The sequence below is a fragment of the Tursiops truncatus genome, chromosome 2 (assembly GCF_011762595.2).
Source record: "Tursiops truncatus isolate mTurTru1 chromosome 2, mTurTru1.mat.Y, whole genome shotgun sequence".
NCBI classification, from domain to species: Eukaryota; Metazoa; Chordata; class Mammalia; order Artiodactyla; family Delphinidae; genus Tursiops; species Tursiops truncatus.
This window is the reverse complement of record NC_047035.1, coordinates 90,443,627-90,459,906: the sequence shown is the minus strand read 5'-3', so window position 1 is coordinate 90,459,906 and position 16,280 is coordinate 90,443,627. Positions and strand designations below refer to the sequence as shown.

At 35.6% G+C, this 16,280-nt stretch overlaps 1 protein-coding gene across 2 annotated transcripts in view; it reads left to right on the top strand.

Annotated features, from left to right (window-relative positions):
* The first annotated feature begins 461 nt into the window (after positions 1 to 461).
* The window catches only part of MYEF2 (myelin expression factor 2), a 33,007-nt gene continuing 17,188 nt past the window's right edge, over positions 462 to 16,280 (top strand). The window contains exons 1-9 of one of the 2 annotated variants that reach the window (XM_019929119.3): positions 462 to 725; positions 5,839 to 6,047; positions 7,284 to 7,336; positions 8,558 to 8,565; positions 8,669 to 8,762; positions 12,764 to 12,955; positions 13,654 to 13,807; positions 14,346 to 14,395; positions 14,515 to 14,578. In XM_019929119.3, the coding sequence (XP_019784678.1) occupies positions 565 to 725; positions 5,839 to 6,047; positions 7,284 to 7,336; positions 8,558 to 8,565; positions 8,669 to 8,762; positions 12,764 to 12,955; positions 13,654 to 13,807; positions 14,346 to 14,395; positions 14,515 to 14,578 (985 nt within the window). In that variant the 5' untranslated portion in view covers positions 462 to 564. The remainder of the gene's footprint in view (positions 726 to 5,838; positions 6,048 to 7,283; positions 7,337 to 8,557; positions 8,566 to 8,668; positions 8,763 to 12,763; positions 12,956 to 13,653; positions 13,808 to 14,345; positions 14,396 to 14,514; positions 14,579 to 16,280) is intronic. The other variant, XM_004320317.4, reaches the window with a different exon arrangement.

Genomic DNA, 16,280 nt, shown 5'->3' with positions numbered 1-16,280 from the left:
CGTTTTTAAAGATGCAAAGCTGTGTGTGCTACTCTAATTTAAACTGCCCCTACACGGAATGGTTAGAATAGTCTGGGTTTGAGAACTCTAGGGATTTCAAACACCCAGAGCCGACTTTTTTAAGCGAAGACCCCATTGGGTGCCAAACGACAGATGGGGATGGTGGTGAGAACACGGCCCCACTAGGGGCTTCTGGACAAATCAAGCCCTCCCCGGGCTGAAGCAGGGCCGATTGCGGCCGCGTCGGTCATGGCCCGCCACCCCATACCCTCCCCTCCCCTCCCCTCCCCTCCCCTCCCCTCCCCTCCCCTCCCCTCCCCTCCCCTCCCCTCCCCTCCCCTCCCCTCCCCTCCCCTCCCCTCCCCCTCCCCTCCCCTCCCCTCCCCCCCATCAGCTCACACCATCTCCCAGTCTCCAAGCCCCGACCGGTTCTCGCGAGATCCGGGCAACTGAGCGCTCGGGGCCTTTTCAAATCGGGATCCGTTACCGCTTTCCCAGCCGCCGCCATTGTGGCGCTCGGAGCCCCTCAACGCAGGAGGCGCAGGCGGAGGCCGTGGCGGCGGGATGGCCGACGCCGACAAGCCCGAGGTGCTTAGGGCAGCTGGCAACGACAGCCCGCATCGGCAGCCCGCGGAGCCGCCGGGCGAGCCCCGGCGAGAACCTCACCCGCCCGAGCAGGAGAAGCAACCGCCGCAGCACAGCAGCAGCTCCAATGGCGTTAAAATGTATTGTCTTTTCCTCCGGGGACTGGGACGAGGTGGGGGGGGCGGGAAGTCGACCGGGGGGCCCCACGCAGGGCTGAGCCTTGGGCCGTGGGCGGCGGGAGGTGCAGGTGCAGCCGGCCCTCCCCGTCCGCCCCGAAGCGGGGGATCCCGGGTGTGGGCCTGGGGTCTGGCGCTCCTTCCCTGCTTCTGGCCCAAGACCGTGAGTCACCCCTTCTTCCCTGACTTAGGCTGGAAAACCTTTCAGCAGAGGTCGGCGGCCGCCACAGTTTGCAGAAAAATGGTCCCCCTTTTAAAGGCCAGTAGTTAGTGTTCATCACTAGGGAGTAACTAGGGATGACATCATCGGACATTTTCTCTTAACCACCGAAGACGTTTGTAAAAGGAATATCCCCCCATCTCCCCGTCCTCATTCTGAGCTTTATAAGTTCACTGTTGTTTTCTAAAGTATGTATTAATTTCTTAACTGATATATAGCAAGAGGAAGTTTAGTAATATGCTGTGAGACTGAATCCATTGTTACCCTTGAATTGGTAAGAGGTACTTTAAAAAGGGAACTGTGCGTGGTGCCTTGCTCCGCCCCCCCTCAACTCCCTCCCCCTGTTTGTCAGCCACGCAGGCTATTTAAAAAAAAAAACTCAGTGCGGGATGGTAGGATATTAATTTTGGTAAAATGGTAAAATAAGATCTTTTTTAGTTGAAAAAACCCCACTACTTTTAAGATTGCAGCTGTCATCAGTACCGATAAAGAATGTAGTCGATTCGAATCCATAATAATGCTGTGCTCCCCTTTGTTCTTGTTATATAGGGGGAATATGAAGTCAGGCATTTGATTTGCACATGCCCAGCTCTTTAAACCTGAAGTTGAAAGTATGTTAATAATTTAGTGAAAACACTAAATTTAGTAGAAAGTGAAAGTGAACATAAGGGTCACACAAAAATAGGAAAGGTAAATGTTCTTACTTTTCTTTTGTATAAGAACCTGTGTAAGAACAGACCTGGACCAGTCTGTTTAAGGGTTGACTGCAGATAGATAAGGTAGGTTTCCCAGCTCTGTTATGTACTCTTGCTCTCAACTGGATTTGAATAGGATAGGCAGTATCTTTAAGGCAAAATAGAGGTGGAACCTGGTGCACTTAGTAACTGAAGTCCCAGAAAGTGAATGAAGCACTTTCTACCCTGCCTGCCAAAATGTGGGCTTTCAGGGATTTGGCATCATAAATACAAATGAAAACTAGTAGAATGATAAAAGCATTTTGTTTATACCTAAATATGGGCCTGCCACCTCCTGAACCAAAAGTACAGCCTTGAATTATGGAGAGAAGCCGTGCTATACTTGGGTATGATTAGTTTAATAGTCTTGGTACAGATAAAGCTGGTATCTAAACCTCCATTAGATCTAAAAGACTCTAATCCCTTTTAAAGTCTCACTGGGGTTTAGCTAGACAGAAGAGGACAGAGGTGGGAAAAGAATCCCTTTCACTTCTGATTGAGGAAGAGGAAAACATAAGGTGAAGCAATGTTACCAGTAAATACAAATGCAGATTCTTTTCATATTGCTTATAATTCATCTCTCTCCCTCTTTTCCCAGTTGAGTAAAGAAGCCAATTTACTGTCAGAGGTTTCTTGTACTGCTTATTCCTTAAGAACATATAATGGTCTATCATGGGTCACTCACACTGAATAACTAGGGACATTTACCTGCATCAGTCTAACAGCCTTTTTTTGTTTCGACTCTGGGCACCAACTGGAGTAGTTTACAACCCAACACATAAACCTTGAGTTGATTCACCATATATTTTTAATGATAAGAATTCATAGAGGTGATTAAAAATTACCAAATATTGCCTTAAAATATATGTTGCTTAGAAGTGGACAGAATGCTGTTTGTCATCAAGACTGAAATGATTTTTACTGAGGTTAATTCATAGTAATTAAGGATGGAGGCAGCTATGTTAGAGACAGCTATGTCTTACTCCTGTTTGTATTTCCCAAGTCCTTATATTTAAAAAGGTGCAATAAACATTTAAGAAATGGAGAAGTGAACTTATATGATCATGAAACTCATGTACAGAGGATTTATTTGGCATGTTCACATCTTTTGACAAGAAATTAAAGATGTCTCCCTAGGTCTCGTCTTTTTCTTTATGCCAAAATGGTATACTAGCTCTCCTTAAGTGAATAGAAAGAAAAATAGCAGTATTGTTATAACTCTTTATTATTCATGTGTGACTAAGTAACACCTTGGAGCATATGGAGATTCAGAGTTACATTACAGTGGTTGTATAAAATATTAAGTATTGGTGCAAGGTGTAGTGTTTGAAGTAGAGTAGTATTTTTTATTATATTAGGAGTAAAGAATGGAACCGGGCTTGATTTTGGATCTCATAGCATTATGCTTTTTAAGTCACATATTGAAACTGTGTGTCCTCATTTGATGTTGGATACTGGTTTTTCAGAAATTGATGTTAATTCGGGTAGACAGAATTTAGTCTTAAGAGTAGATAATGTTTTTTTGACTTAGAATCATCACGGTTTTTATTTCAAGTACATTACAAGGGAGATTGCTTAGATGAATAGTTCTGGAATTATTACATGGAATTCTGGATGTAGTGCCAATATTTTGATATTATGTAGTATCATTTTCCTACGAGTTTTCACATATATCTTTACTGTCTTTCCCATAGTGTATTTATGACTTAGAAATGAGTTCAGAAATTGAGTAATTACAGTTCACTTTCTTAATAATCAGACTACACCTCTAGCAACTAAACTGATCTACCTTCCATAGTAATCTTAATTTATGCATTGTAGATGAGCAGTTTAACAGTATCTTTAAGATGCCACTAATTGGGGAAAGCTTGAAGAAATCTCTCCCTCTGGTCATCCCTTGAGTAATAAAGAACATATCCTATATAATAACTTTACTGCTTAATGGAATTGTTAGATTGTTGTAAGCTTACAACATCCATGTAAGAATAAAAGAACGTAGCGAGTGATTCAGAACTTTGTTCAGTTTTCACAGTTGGTTTCATCTAGGAATAAAATAGGCAGGGGAAGGTGTATTTGGATAGGGACTGTATAGATGTCTGCTCACCTGAACAGAGACTTAGTTTATTTTAAAAAACCTTCATTGAATTCAGCCTGTTATGTAAATAGGTTCTTTGGGGGATTAAAAAGAAGGGTTTGTTCTTGTATCCACTGTACTCAGAAACCAGAGAAAAGTGCTCTGTGGCTTTTTGACTGCTTGCTGCCATTTATAGGAGTGCCACTCTGTTCAGACAGGTAGGTACTTGCTAGAGTTGGACAGTTGAGAAGACCGCTTCCAGGCATGCTGTTTCTGATGAGGGAAGATGTTTGATAGTGAAGGTGTCCCTGTCAAGGTCTAAAGAGGTAGCAAAGCATGTTTGGCCCTAATGTGTCTTCCTTGATTTTAGCAGTTTTTCTGGCAGACAGTAGCATCATCTATGGGTTCTTAATTTACTATTCATTCAAAAATTAATATTTATCAAACACATGTTACCACGCTAGATGCTGCTGACACCAATGCAGATAGTTTTTGTTCTTGTAGAGTTTTACATACTATATTTATGGCTGCGTTGTTACCTGCTCAGAAAAACTGTCTGAAAACTTCACTATATTGTGGAACAAATGACTACAGTAAGAGGTGTGTGTGGAGCACTGCAATGTATAGATTCCCACAGTCGCTTGGCTTAGAAGATAATATAGAGCCTGGATTATGAAACCTGATTGGTTGTCAGAATAATCCAGAAAGCTTTAAAAGATTTAGATTCCTGGATGTCATTCCCAGAGATTTTTCTTAGTATATGTTTGTGAAAAATTGCTTTAAAATCGAAGTTTTAATTAAATAGTTTTAAATTCACTAGGGTAATTAGTGACTTAAAAGAAATATATTGTTTCTTCTGTAAAAAAAAAAAATTACTTTTGAGAAGTAAATTGCATTTTTAAAATGTATCTCCAGATTTTTATCTTTAGGGTTTGCTTTAAGTGTATACTTAACATGTTATAGGTGCTTGGTGGATAGCATCATATAGTTGTAATGTGATTGCAATCTTATAAATTAAATATTTTTCCAGTTAGGACCTCATTAAAAAGTAGATTTGTAGGGCTTGCCTGGTGGCGCAGTGGTTGAGAGTCCTCCTGCCGATTCAGGGGACACGGGTTCGTGCCCCGGTCCGGGAAGATCCCACATGCCGCGGAGCGGCTGGGCCCGTGAGCCATGGCCGCTGGGCCTTCGCGTCCGGAGCCTGTGCTCCGCAACGCGAGAGGCCGCAACAGTGAGAGGCCCGCGTACCGCAAAAAAAAAAAAAAAAAAAAAGTAGATTTATAAAATTCTGGTTCATGTTGCATTTAAGTACTGCTTCCCTTCTCCATCCCATCCCACCATTTTAGGTGATACTACTAATAAAAATGGCATGATTCTATGAAGTATGCTATCCTAGTTTATATGTTAAAACACAGAAAATATTGGGCATGAAAATAGGATACCTTATCATTTTTCTATGTTGACCAATTTGGGAAGAGACATAAATTATGAGAGTTGTATGGGAGTATATAGATAAAATTATGTTTAATTATGTTCTTAACGCAGTGGAAGAGGAAAGTTTTGGGAGGAAACCATTAACCTTTAAGAGAGAAACTTTTTCTGGGTCTCATTTTGTAAATTAATTTTTGTAGAGTTCTGAATGAGGCCCAGAAAGTTAATTCTCCATTAAAGGTGGAAGTTTTAGTATACTCCAGGAATAAAATCACCCATTTTACCCTCTTGTCAGGTTCTAACAACGTTTATTAAGTAGTATGATGGGAAAAACTAGGTTTGTTTGAATGCTGCAGCTATTTAATACAGAATAAAAGGAGGGTTGTTAAATGAGAACTTTGGTAATATGCCCAAATCATTGCTTTGAAAAGACATTGAGTAATTTCAAAGCCAGTAGGCTGAGTCTCCAGCTGCTTTGCTGAGGTCTAACTTAGGGGAGAATTTTGTGAAGTGAAATGATAAATATGAAATATTTATTTAACGTAGACTTACATTATGGAAGCCCCGCTGAGGTTTTCTTTTTGTTGTTCTGTTTTTTGTTTTATTTTTAATTCACAGGGAGAATGATGAATCGGTCAAAGAAGAGAAATCTGAATTAAAAGAAAAATCTACAGGAAATAAGAAAGCCAACAGATTTCATCCTTATTCAAAAGATAAGAACTCAGGCACTGGAGAAAAGAAGGGTCCAAATCGTAACAGAGTTTTTATTAGCAACATCCCATATGACATGAAATGGCAAGCCATTAAAGATCTAATGAGAGAAAAAGGTAACTATTTTTGAGAAACCCATTGTTGGATAATTTTCCTATAGAATGAGAGGGAGCTAAGCAAACTTTTTTTTATTCCTTTTAGCCACACAGACTCAAAAAAATGATTTTTTTGACACATAAATTAATCTTTTCCTCTTCTTTCACTTGACACAATTTCATTACAAGGTAGTACGGATAAATGAAGTTTTTTTTTTTTTTTTTTTTTTTTTGCCATTTTAGTGGGGTAGTAGCGAACCAGCATATGCATGCCACCAAGAATTTTGTTAAAGTGATTGCTTTGTCTAGTTGAAGTTTTTATAGCTTTTTAAAGGCCTATTGCATTAGGTAAGCAATATATTTAGCGTGTTAACGTATGAATAATAAGGTCTGATTATTTTTTTTTCCAAAAGCTGTTTTGTTATTATCCTGGTGGAGTCTGGAATCTGGCTGTGGAATTCATTTTGTTTGCATTGTCATGAATGCCATGATGCTGTCTCTGCAGTTCTATATTAAAATTGTGTTACTGCTGTTGCAGTTTTGTTTTCAGAATAACCTGAAAACCTTCATTTTATATACATGGTTGATTTTGGGGAAAAATATTTTTAATACTTGATCTTGTAAAAGTTAGTTTTGTTATCTCTTGAAAAATTGAGTTTCAACAGTCCTGCAAACTACTTACTTGGTTTTGAGGCTGATCTCTTCTAATAAATAAAAAAAATTTTGCATTGGTGTATCTGTTGTAAGGTGACAACTATTTGATTGGTTTTATTCATTGACTTTATTTAGAAAGTGTGTGGCTTGCTGTGAAGCATGACTTGTAAATTTAGTTTACTGACGGCAAACAAGATTGAAGACATTCAGGTAGAAAGTCACCTTAAAACAGCTGTTGTGTGTAGGCGACCAAAGTTATTTGAAAAGTGCTAATGTTGATGTTTTTAATATGATAGGCTAAGGGACCATTTGTATGTATATGTGCATTTGTTCACCAACTATATCATGCTGGCCAAAATATGATCTGTAGCATGAATTAGGTTAATATGGTTGTTAGCTTTTTTAGAGAATGTGGATGATGTACATTTCTGAAAATTAGTTAAATTTACATAGCCATTGACAGGAGGTATGTTGGTCTGGTTTTGATTGTTGGTGAATAATAGGTGCTTTTCTGTAGAGTTGTGCACAGGTGTGCAGTAAAGCAAGATATTGGTGTTTAAATGTATTGTTTCTTGGTATCTTCCTTTTGTATGTCTTATGTAGTTGGTGAGGTTACATACGTGGAGCTCTTTAAGGATGCGGAAGGAAAATCAAGGGTAAGTGCTGTGGGCAATCATCTGCTTGAGGTTTAAAAGTTCCTCAGCAGTTTACTTTTTGTATAATACTTGTACCAGTTTTTGGAAACTTAAGTTTCATTTTGCTTTACTTTATTATGAAAGATTTGAGGCTTTATACTAGCAAGTCTGACACTTATACAAACCAAACTAGCTGCCTTGAAGGGATGGGTTTTGTAAATGCTCATAAAGGGCGTTCACTTTTCTAATGCTCTAAGGTAATGCTTCTTAGCCAATAGATTTTAATATAGGATATTTTTTTGTTGTGTTTTGATGTCTTTAAGGATATTTTAAAAATCACTGAATTGATAATATTTCCTAAGAGTTCTATGAGAGGCCTATAGCTTAAAGGTGTTAATTCAGAATGTACATTTGAAACTTGCACTGAAGAGCCTAATTTGGTAGCCTGCAGGACTACATAAAAGGCAGTGCTCTGACCAATTGGTATGAATAACATTGATGATTAAATTGACATAGAAGGAATTGGTTGATAGTAGATTTTGAATTTTAGCAAGAAAGCAATATATTGAGGAATATAATGGAAAGCTTTTTAACAATGTTTAATTATACTAGCAAAAACCAGTTGGGTGCATGAGAAATAAAAACTTTGTCATCACATTCAAATGGCACTTTGAACAGTAATATTGACAAGGAATTATATAAAAAATGATTCTACTAATTTGTTTCTTTAGTATAGTTCTTTTTTTAATATACTTACAACTGGATGCTATTAAATTGTGTGCAGCCAGTTTTGAGAACTTTAACATTAGATTAATATTTCCTATTTTGATTTTAATAAAATTGAAAATTTTACATTAAAAATTATTTGTGTACCATATATCTTTCAAAAATATTCATAACAATGTAAAGATAGGTATTTGAGAGCCTTCAGTTACTTCCTTGAGTTACTTTTGATTGAATTTGTGGGATGACATTACTTTAGTTTTAAAGAAGAATCATCTAAAAGTAAAAATGTGCTCCAAACTTGTTAGATGCTAGATTCTACAATCTTAAATAGATAGATCTGAAAATTTACAGAAAATTTGTGGTCACGTGCCTGTTACATTCTGGAGGTCTAAAAGACAAAGAATGATTGTATTATTGATTTTTAATGATTTAAATGTTAGAATCTGCCATTAACTTCGTCTACTGATCCAGAACTTTTTTTCTTTTGCATATATTGACAAATCTACCTGGATATAGGGTTGTGGGTAAGAATTTTCTTTTTTTATGTATCTTAAGTCAAATTTAAACTTATGATTGGAAAAAAATCTTAGTACATAAACATTTCCTATAAATTTTTTCCCCATTAAGTGTGGTTGAATTCAAAGATGAAGAATTTGTCAAGAAAGCACTAGAAACTATGAACAAATATGATCTTAGCGGAAGACCCTTGAATATCAAAGAGGTAAGATTTCTTATATTTGGAATAATTTAAACATTTGAATTATAAGGACATGTCTTGTTTGGATTCATCTAGTAAGGTTATTTATCTGATTACAGCATTTTTTTTAAAGAGTAGATGCTTACTAAAGCATTATATAATTGATGATAGTTTTGCTTGTACATGATTTTCCTATTTGCCCTTAAGCAGTATCCTATGTATATGATTTGTTCCAAGTTATTATAAGCAGGGGTGTATGATTTTAAAAAATTACAGGACACAGAAATTTAAAGATGACAAACTTAAGGTGCTGACTTTTTTATACCAAGTTTATACTTGGTATAAACATTTTCAGTTTTTAGACTTATTAGATTTAAGAAATATTGTAGATATTCTTGTTGATAATTAAAGTTTGCTTAATAATGCAAATACCTTATGGATTTGAATAAAATTGATACTCACTTTTAATAAAATTAACCTGAAACTATGCCAGATTAAAATTTAAGAAAAGTAATAAATCGGTTAGTGAAATTTATAACTGGAACTTGGAAACCTTTAAAGTGGAGATGTTCCCGTTGTATGAAACAGTGTATAAATATGTTGACAAAAAAATGATTAGAAGATACATGAAAACCTGTTTACAGTTAGGTGTAATTTACCTTGGAAATGAATAACTTGAATAGAAGTCATTTTCATGACTTTCTTTCTTTAGTTCATATTGTTGATCTTACTGAATAGTTGATCACAGACCACATAGGTATATATCCTTGCTAAAGTCTATAGTAAAAAATGATAGAGGATGTAACTTTGGGTCCCTGAAGAGTTTCCACCAACATGGATGCAAATCATTGTAGAGCAGTACTGTCAGTCACAATTTAATTTAGTATGGTATTGGTTTGAGTCCCAGATCTATCACTTTCTAGCTGTGTACTTAGTTGAGTTATTGTCTAAACCTTAGTAATTATAATAGTATACAGATAATACTTACCTAGTTAGGGTTTTTATGAGGATTAAATGGAGATACATTTATGAGGATTAAAGAAACTCAGGCTCTGGCATCAGAGAATCTGACCCAGGGCAAATTACTTAACTTCTCTGTTTTCTTATCACTAAAATGGGTATGATACTAGAATCTATTTGATAGTGTTATGAGGACTCAAAGAGTTAATATATATAAAACAATAAATGTTACATATTTGTTAGAATTATATAAAGCACTTAGCACAGTGCTGAAAATATTGTAACTACATAATAAATGTTAGCTGTAATAATAATTTTTTTTAACTTAAAAAAATTAATTTATTTTCGCTGCATTGGGTTTTTGTTGCTTTGCGTGGGCTTTCTCTAGTTGCGGCTAGTGGGGGGTTCTCTTCATTGCAGTACACGGGCTTCTTATTGCAGAGGCTTCTCTTGTTGTGGAGCACAGGCTCTAGGTGCACGGGCTTCAGTTGTTGTGGCACTTGGGCTCAGTAGTTGTGGCTCGCGGGCTCTAGTGCACAGGCTCAGTAGTTGTGGCGCACCGGCTTAGTTGCTCTGCGGCATGTGGGATCTTCCTGGACCAGGGCTCAAACCTGTGTCCCCTGCATTAGCAGATGGATTCTTAATCACTGTGCCACCAGGGAAGTCCCTGTAATAATAATTTTGATTGTTGTTATTCCTGCCCAAGGTGGGAGTGTTACTGGTCCTTGGTCTCTTGTTCCTGGATATGAGATGATAATAGCTTAAAATTAAAGGCCATGCTGTCAACAAATACAGGTATCCCATATCCCTTTATTGGAGTCAGCTTCTGAATTTCTCTAATTCTATTTGAGCCTAGGGGCTTATTCTTTCCTTTCTTTTTAAATATTTTGACTGAGACGTAGAAAATTGGTAGAGAAAGTTTAGACTGTTGTAATCTGTGCCAGCCATTTATTTGGTAATTTTTATGCATAAGCCAGGACCAGTTTTCCAGAAATGTGCTGATACCCTAATAATTTCCCATAAGGGTGACATTTGTAGAATAGCCACCATTTGGGAAATTATTATTTTGAGAATTATGACTTGCTTTTTTATGATGTTTCCTATTCCTCTTCAAATGACCAGTGTTATATGGAATTTCCTGGCAGTCCAGTGGTTAGGACTCTGTGGTCTCACTGCCGAGGGCTGGGGTTCAGTTCCTAGTTGGGGAACTAAGATCCCACGAGGCTCACAGTGTGGCCAAAAAAAAAAAAAAAAAAGACAAGTATTATAGATTCTGTGTCTTTTTTTAACTGGAAAAAAAGTTTATTGGATGCTAAAGGCCAAGCCCGTATTGTTTGTGTTCTTTTAAGTTTTAACACATTGTAGATCCTCAGTAATATTTCAGAGACCCTATAATAGAGTTATGTGATCCAAGTTGATATAGGATACTCCCAGTTTTTACTTCCTAAAGAGAAAAATGGTTGAGTTTGGCCTGGCTAAATGATGAGGTGTTCTTTATTCAGTTAACTTTTTCGGATTAATATCTCTAAAGGTCCCTTTCTTGGAATTATCTGATTTTCACGTGGGTGGCTGGGGTCAGTGCTGAGAAATACTAGTTCGAGTCTAGGGAAAAGTATATTTACGATATTCATTAACAGATATTAGAATTGCATTTTTAAATTTAATTAAGTGAGGTTTAGTAGCAGTTGTAAACTTATTAGAGGCCCTCTCATAGCAGTGGCAGGCAGTGACTGGCAGGCTGACATCTAAGGAGAAAAGAGGAATGAAAATCATGCTACATAGTAGGTGGTTTTACATAATTTGTATTTTATATATGTTTTACATGTGTGTTTATATTTTTGTGTGTATATATGTTTATATACATATCATACCTAAAAAATCAAAATATAACAATGTTTTATTAATGTTAAGATGTAAAGGACAAACAATCTGACTATCGTAATGGTTCATGAAGCATCTTCCCTGCTATGTCCTCCTCCTTCCCCCATAGGTAACCACTATTCTAAGTTTTGTATTTGTGCAAGATTTTGAAACCTTAGACCTGAAGCATTTATTTATTAACTTAAAAGAGTTTTATAGCATTCTTCAAAACATTAATTTCTTTGCTTTTGTATTTCTTTTTATTTCTTCATGGTGATGGAATACATTGGATGCCAGAATACCTTTATTCTTACATTCACTTCACCTTCTATTTTCCAGCCTTCCTAGAAAATTTATTAAAGTCATCCAACTTTCTTTCTATTAGTATTCCCAGATGGAGGCCAGCAGAGTAGAGTTGATGGTTACATATATCATAATCATTTGGTATTGCAGATGATAGTCTATCTGTGTGTTTATTTGGTTTTTGTTTGTTTTTTGTACTCTACTTACTGAGATGAGTGAGAAGTATGTTTAAGCTTGCCTTTTTTGCTTTGTTTAAAGGCAGCATATTTCTCTTAAAAGTCAACGAACTTAAAACAAAAACCAAACAATGTTTAGTACCATTCTTCATGCCTTTCTTTATGTCCCTTCTCCTTCCATCTCAGATCATAATCATTGTTGAGGATGGAAAGAGGTTGGAAAGTGGATAATTGTATTTTGTTCGGGAATGAAATTTCCACATTATAACAGTTCCCCTCTACCCCAGTATTCCTGGGTTTTATAACAGGCTGTTCTTCTGTTGAAAGCTTTGAGTTAGTATGAATTTGTCATTACATTGGGCATATAGTGGTGGGAATAAGAGTCACAGTAAGTATTTTGTTCCTCTTTGAGTTATGTGGATTTATGTGTGTGTGCCATATACTTGTATACCTGTATGAGGGCAAAATTAAACTAATTTCAAGTTCTTAAGTGACTTTAGTGATTGGAAAGAGATATTTAATTGACATCCCTGGAGACTGAAATCTCTTGTCTATCCACAGGTTTTTATGGGACTGAATTCTCTGGATGAGAAAAAAGCTCACTCTTCAAGAGGGCCACTAATTTGAGCCAGTTGGGATAGCTGCTGTAGAATTTGAAGTTGTTATTTTAGTGATATAGACTTACTGATGTATCTGGTGGCATTTAACATTCACTGTGTGTTATAGGATCCTGATGGAGAAAATGCTCGTAGGGCACTGCAACGAACAGGAGGATCATTTCCAGGAGGACATGTACCCGACATGGGATCGGGATTGATGAATTTACCACCTTCCATTCTCAATAATCCAAACATTCCTCCTGAGGTTATCAGTAATTTGCAGGCTGGTAGACTTGGTTCCACAATTTTTGTTGCTAATGTAAGTTTAAGCTTTACTCTAAAAATTTGCCATTCAGATATTTAGTTCTAATCATGAGATTATTTAATTAGATGAATGGGTCATAGGTTTATAGAACATTTTGCTTGTTTTTAACTAAGCAAAACAGTAATTATTGTAAACTCAAACCCAATTTAAGTCCATAAATATAAGGTCAGAGTGTAAATACAAGTATTTAGGATTTTTTAAAACGGAACTGTGGAATTTATAAACACTTAAGCAGTTCTTGAAATTATGTACTTACATTATATGTGATTTTTGTTCATATTGGTAAATGGATTTCTTTCTTTAGCTTTGATACTTGATATTTGTGAATGTGCATGTTGTAGTTGGTTTGTCATTTGTTCTAAGCTTTTGGAAGTCAGTGATATCAACCATACTTTCCAAAATCTGAATTTCTGTCAGTAAAAATAGATATGAAAGTTTCAAATGTACAAAACAGGATTGAGCAGCTCTGAGAGACTGTTTTGGGAATTAAAAAAAATAAGGGTAAGGAACAATGTAGATGTAGCTTAACCGATCTTTAATAATTTAAGATGTTTCTACGTGAATACTATTGATATACTGTTTAACAAGAATTATAGTTCTTTATCTTTTTGAGAGTTTAGAAAAGACTTGTATTATTTATAAGTGGGGAGAGGAGTTAATAGGTGTGTAACTTTATATAATTTTATATTAAGCTTGACTTCAAAGTTGGTTGGAAGAAGCTAAAGGAAGTGTTCAGCATAGCTGGAACTGTAAAGCGGGCAGATATTAAAGAAGACAAAGATGGCAAGAGCAGAGGAATGGGCACAGTCACTTTTGAACAAGCAATTGAAGCAGTTCAAGCAATTTGTATCCTGATTTACACTTTAGCATTATTTAATAAGGTTGAAGAAGTTTGATACCGTTTTGTGGGGATTATGGAATTTAAGGTTGCCTGGCTTAGAAATATGTATTAGAATTTGGTCTCCAGCACATAAAACCTTTACTATGTCCAAGTACTAAAGTCACTCTTAAAACTTGAATTAGCCATATTGTATAGGCCTGGTATGAACTTTTTTCTACTTTCTCTTCCTACCACAACTAATTGTATACATGCTGTTGACAGTAATGTAATTCATTGTACGTTAATACAGTTGCTTTAAATGAAGCCTTGTTAATTTTCTTTTTGCAGTGGTTGAATTAAAGATATTTATAAAATAAAACTATAAAGCAAAGAACTGAAGATTTTTGAGTATGCGGAAGAGACTAATACAAATAAGTAAAATACTAAGGATGTTTTTTAAAATATTAGAGATAGTCTGATGCTAAATATGATTATTAAAAATGTGTTTGTGTTCAAGTATAATTTCATAGTTGCCTAACTGGCTTTCCTTGACTGAACCAACAGCTATGTTCAATGGGCAGTTTTTGTTTGATAGACCTATGCATGTGAAAATGGTGAGTTCCTGTATATCACTTCAACTCTCCAACCTCTTCAAATGTTTTATCTGCTCTCTTCTATGTTACAGATCTTTTTAATTATATATTAACCATATAATAAACTTTTTTGCAATTAGGATGACAAGTCTGTCCCTCATGAAGACTTCCGTTCACATGATAGTAAAACACCACAATTACCACGTAAGTAAAAGCTATTATTAGAAGTAATACAGACTATTCTTTTTCAATTTCATGATATGCTAAGCAAAACTTTATTTTTGTGCCTACTTCCCAAGTTGCCCACAGTTTGGTGTTTGGAGTTATGGAGCTAGTTTGGCATAATTGATTCTATGTGACAGACACTTTTCTTTCTTTTTGTAGTTTTTCCTGATTATAAAAGCAATATATACTAAAAAATTTGTTAAGCTTATATGTGAGGGGGAAAAAAAATCGTTGTGATTTTACCACCCATAAGTAACCTCCATTATAACATTTTTGTGCATTTCCTTCCAGTCTTTCCTTCTAGGTGTATTTTTTTACACAGTGGAGAACTACCATATAAATAATTTTCTATTTTTTTGTTTAACAAAAACATTAGTCTATGTTAAAAATTCTTTCCAGAATTTATTGGCTGTTGATAATCTATCATATGGATGCTCCGTAACTATTTCACTGTTATGTATATTGTAGGTATTTTAACATTTTCCCTTTAATCACCAATAGAGTTTTCTCTTTTTCTTTCTTTTTGTATACAAATCTTTGGCATGTTTTTGGTTATTTCCTTAAGATAGATATCTTGATGTAGATTTACAGGTTTTCAGGTATGCTTATTGATCAGTATTATCAAATTGTTTTCCAAAGGATTATAAAACAGCAATATGATGTACTTAACATCTGTGTCTCAATACCCCATGTTCAAAATGAAGATGCTTGATAGTACCTACTTCATGGGGTTGGCATGAGCATTACATGAATTAATATATAGTATATGTAAAGCACTTAGAACAGTTCTGGCATAATGTAAGCACTCAGTAAACACTACCTTGTGTTCTTACTTTTTGTTGTATTTTCTCTGGTTATTATTAAAGTTTTTTTTCCATAAAATATTTAAAATATACAAATATAAAATCACTCGTGTAGCTGTGTAGACCATATTTGTTTTAGGTGATTTTTCTTTAAAATAAAATTTTACAGGTAAAGATTCTTCTCCCCTACCACCTCCCACTAGATACCTTACCTAGAGGAAACAACTTATGAATACAGTGTTTATCATTTAGGTTTTAATAATTTGATCACACATTTATACATCCATAAACATATGAAATTGTTTTGCTGGATTTAAAATTTGGTGTGAGTGAAATTATATTGTGCCTATTATTCTGCAACTTGCTGATTTTGGTTTAACATTGTTTCTGAGATTCATTTATGTTTGATAGATTGTAGCTCTAGTTCCTTTATTTTAACTGCTAATACCACATTTTACATATATATTTTTTAGGTTATTCTAATTTTCTGTTATTAGAAACAATACTAAGTTGAGGAGTGTTTTGTTCTTTTTCTCTTAGAATAATACGTTCTCAATGTTTGCTAGAAATTATTTGTAAAACTGTCTGGCCTTGTTTTATTGTTTGTGGGAAGATTTTTAACTATTTATTGTTCATATTTCCTATTGCTTCTTGACTCAATTGTAATTTCTACTTTTCTGAGAATTTTACCGTTTTTCCTCATCTTCAGATTTATTGGCATAAAATAGTCTCTAAATTTTTGCCACATCCATAGTTCTTTTTTAAATTCCAGTGGTTTGCAATTTCTCTTTTTATCTTTTTTTTTTTAATTTATTTTTTTTTTGCTGCGTTGGGTCTTCACTGCTGCGCATGGGCTTTCTCTAGTTGCGGTGAGCGGG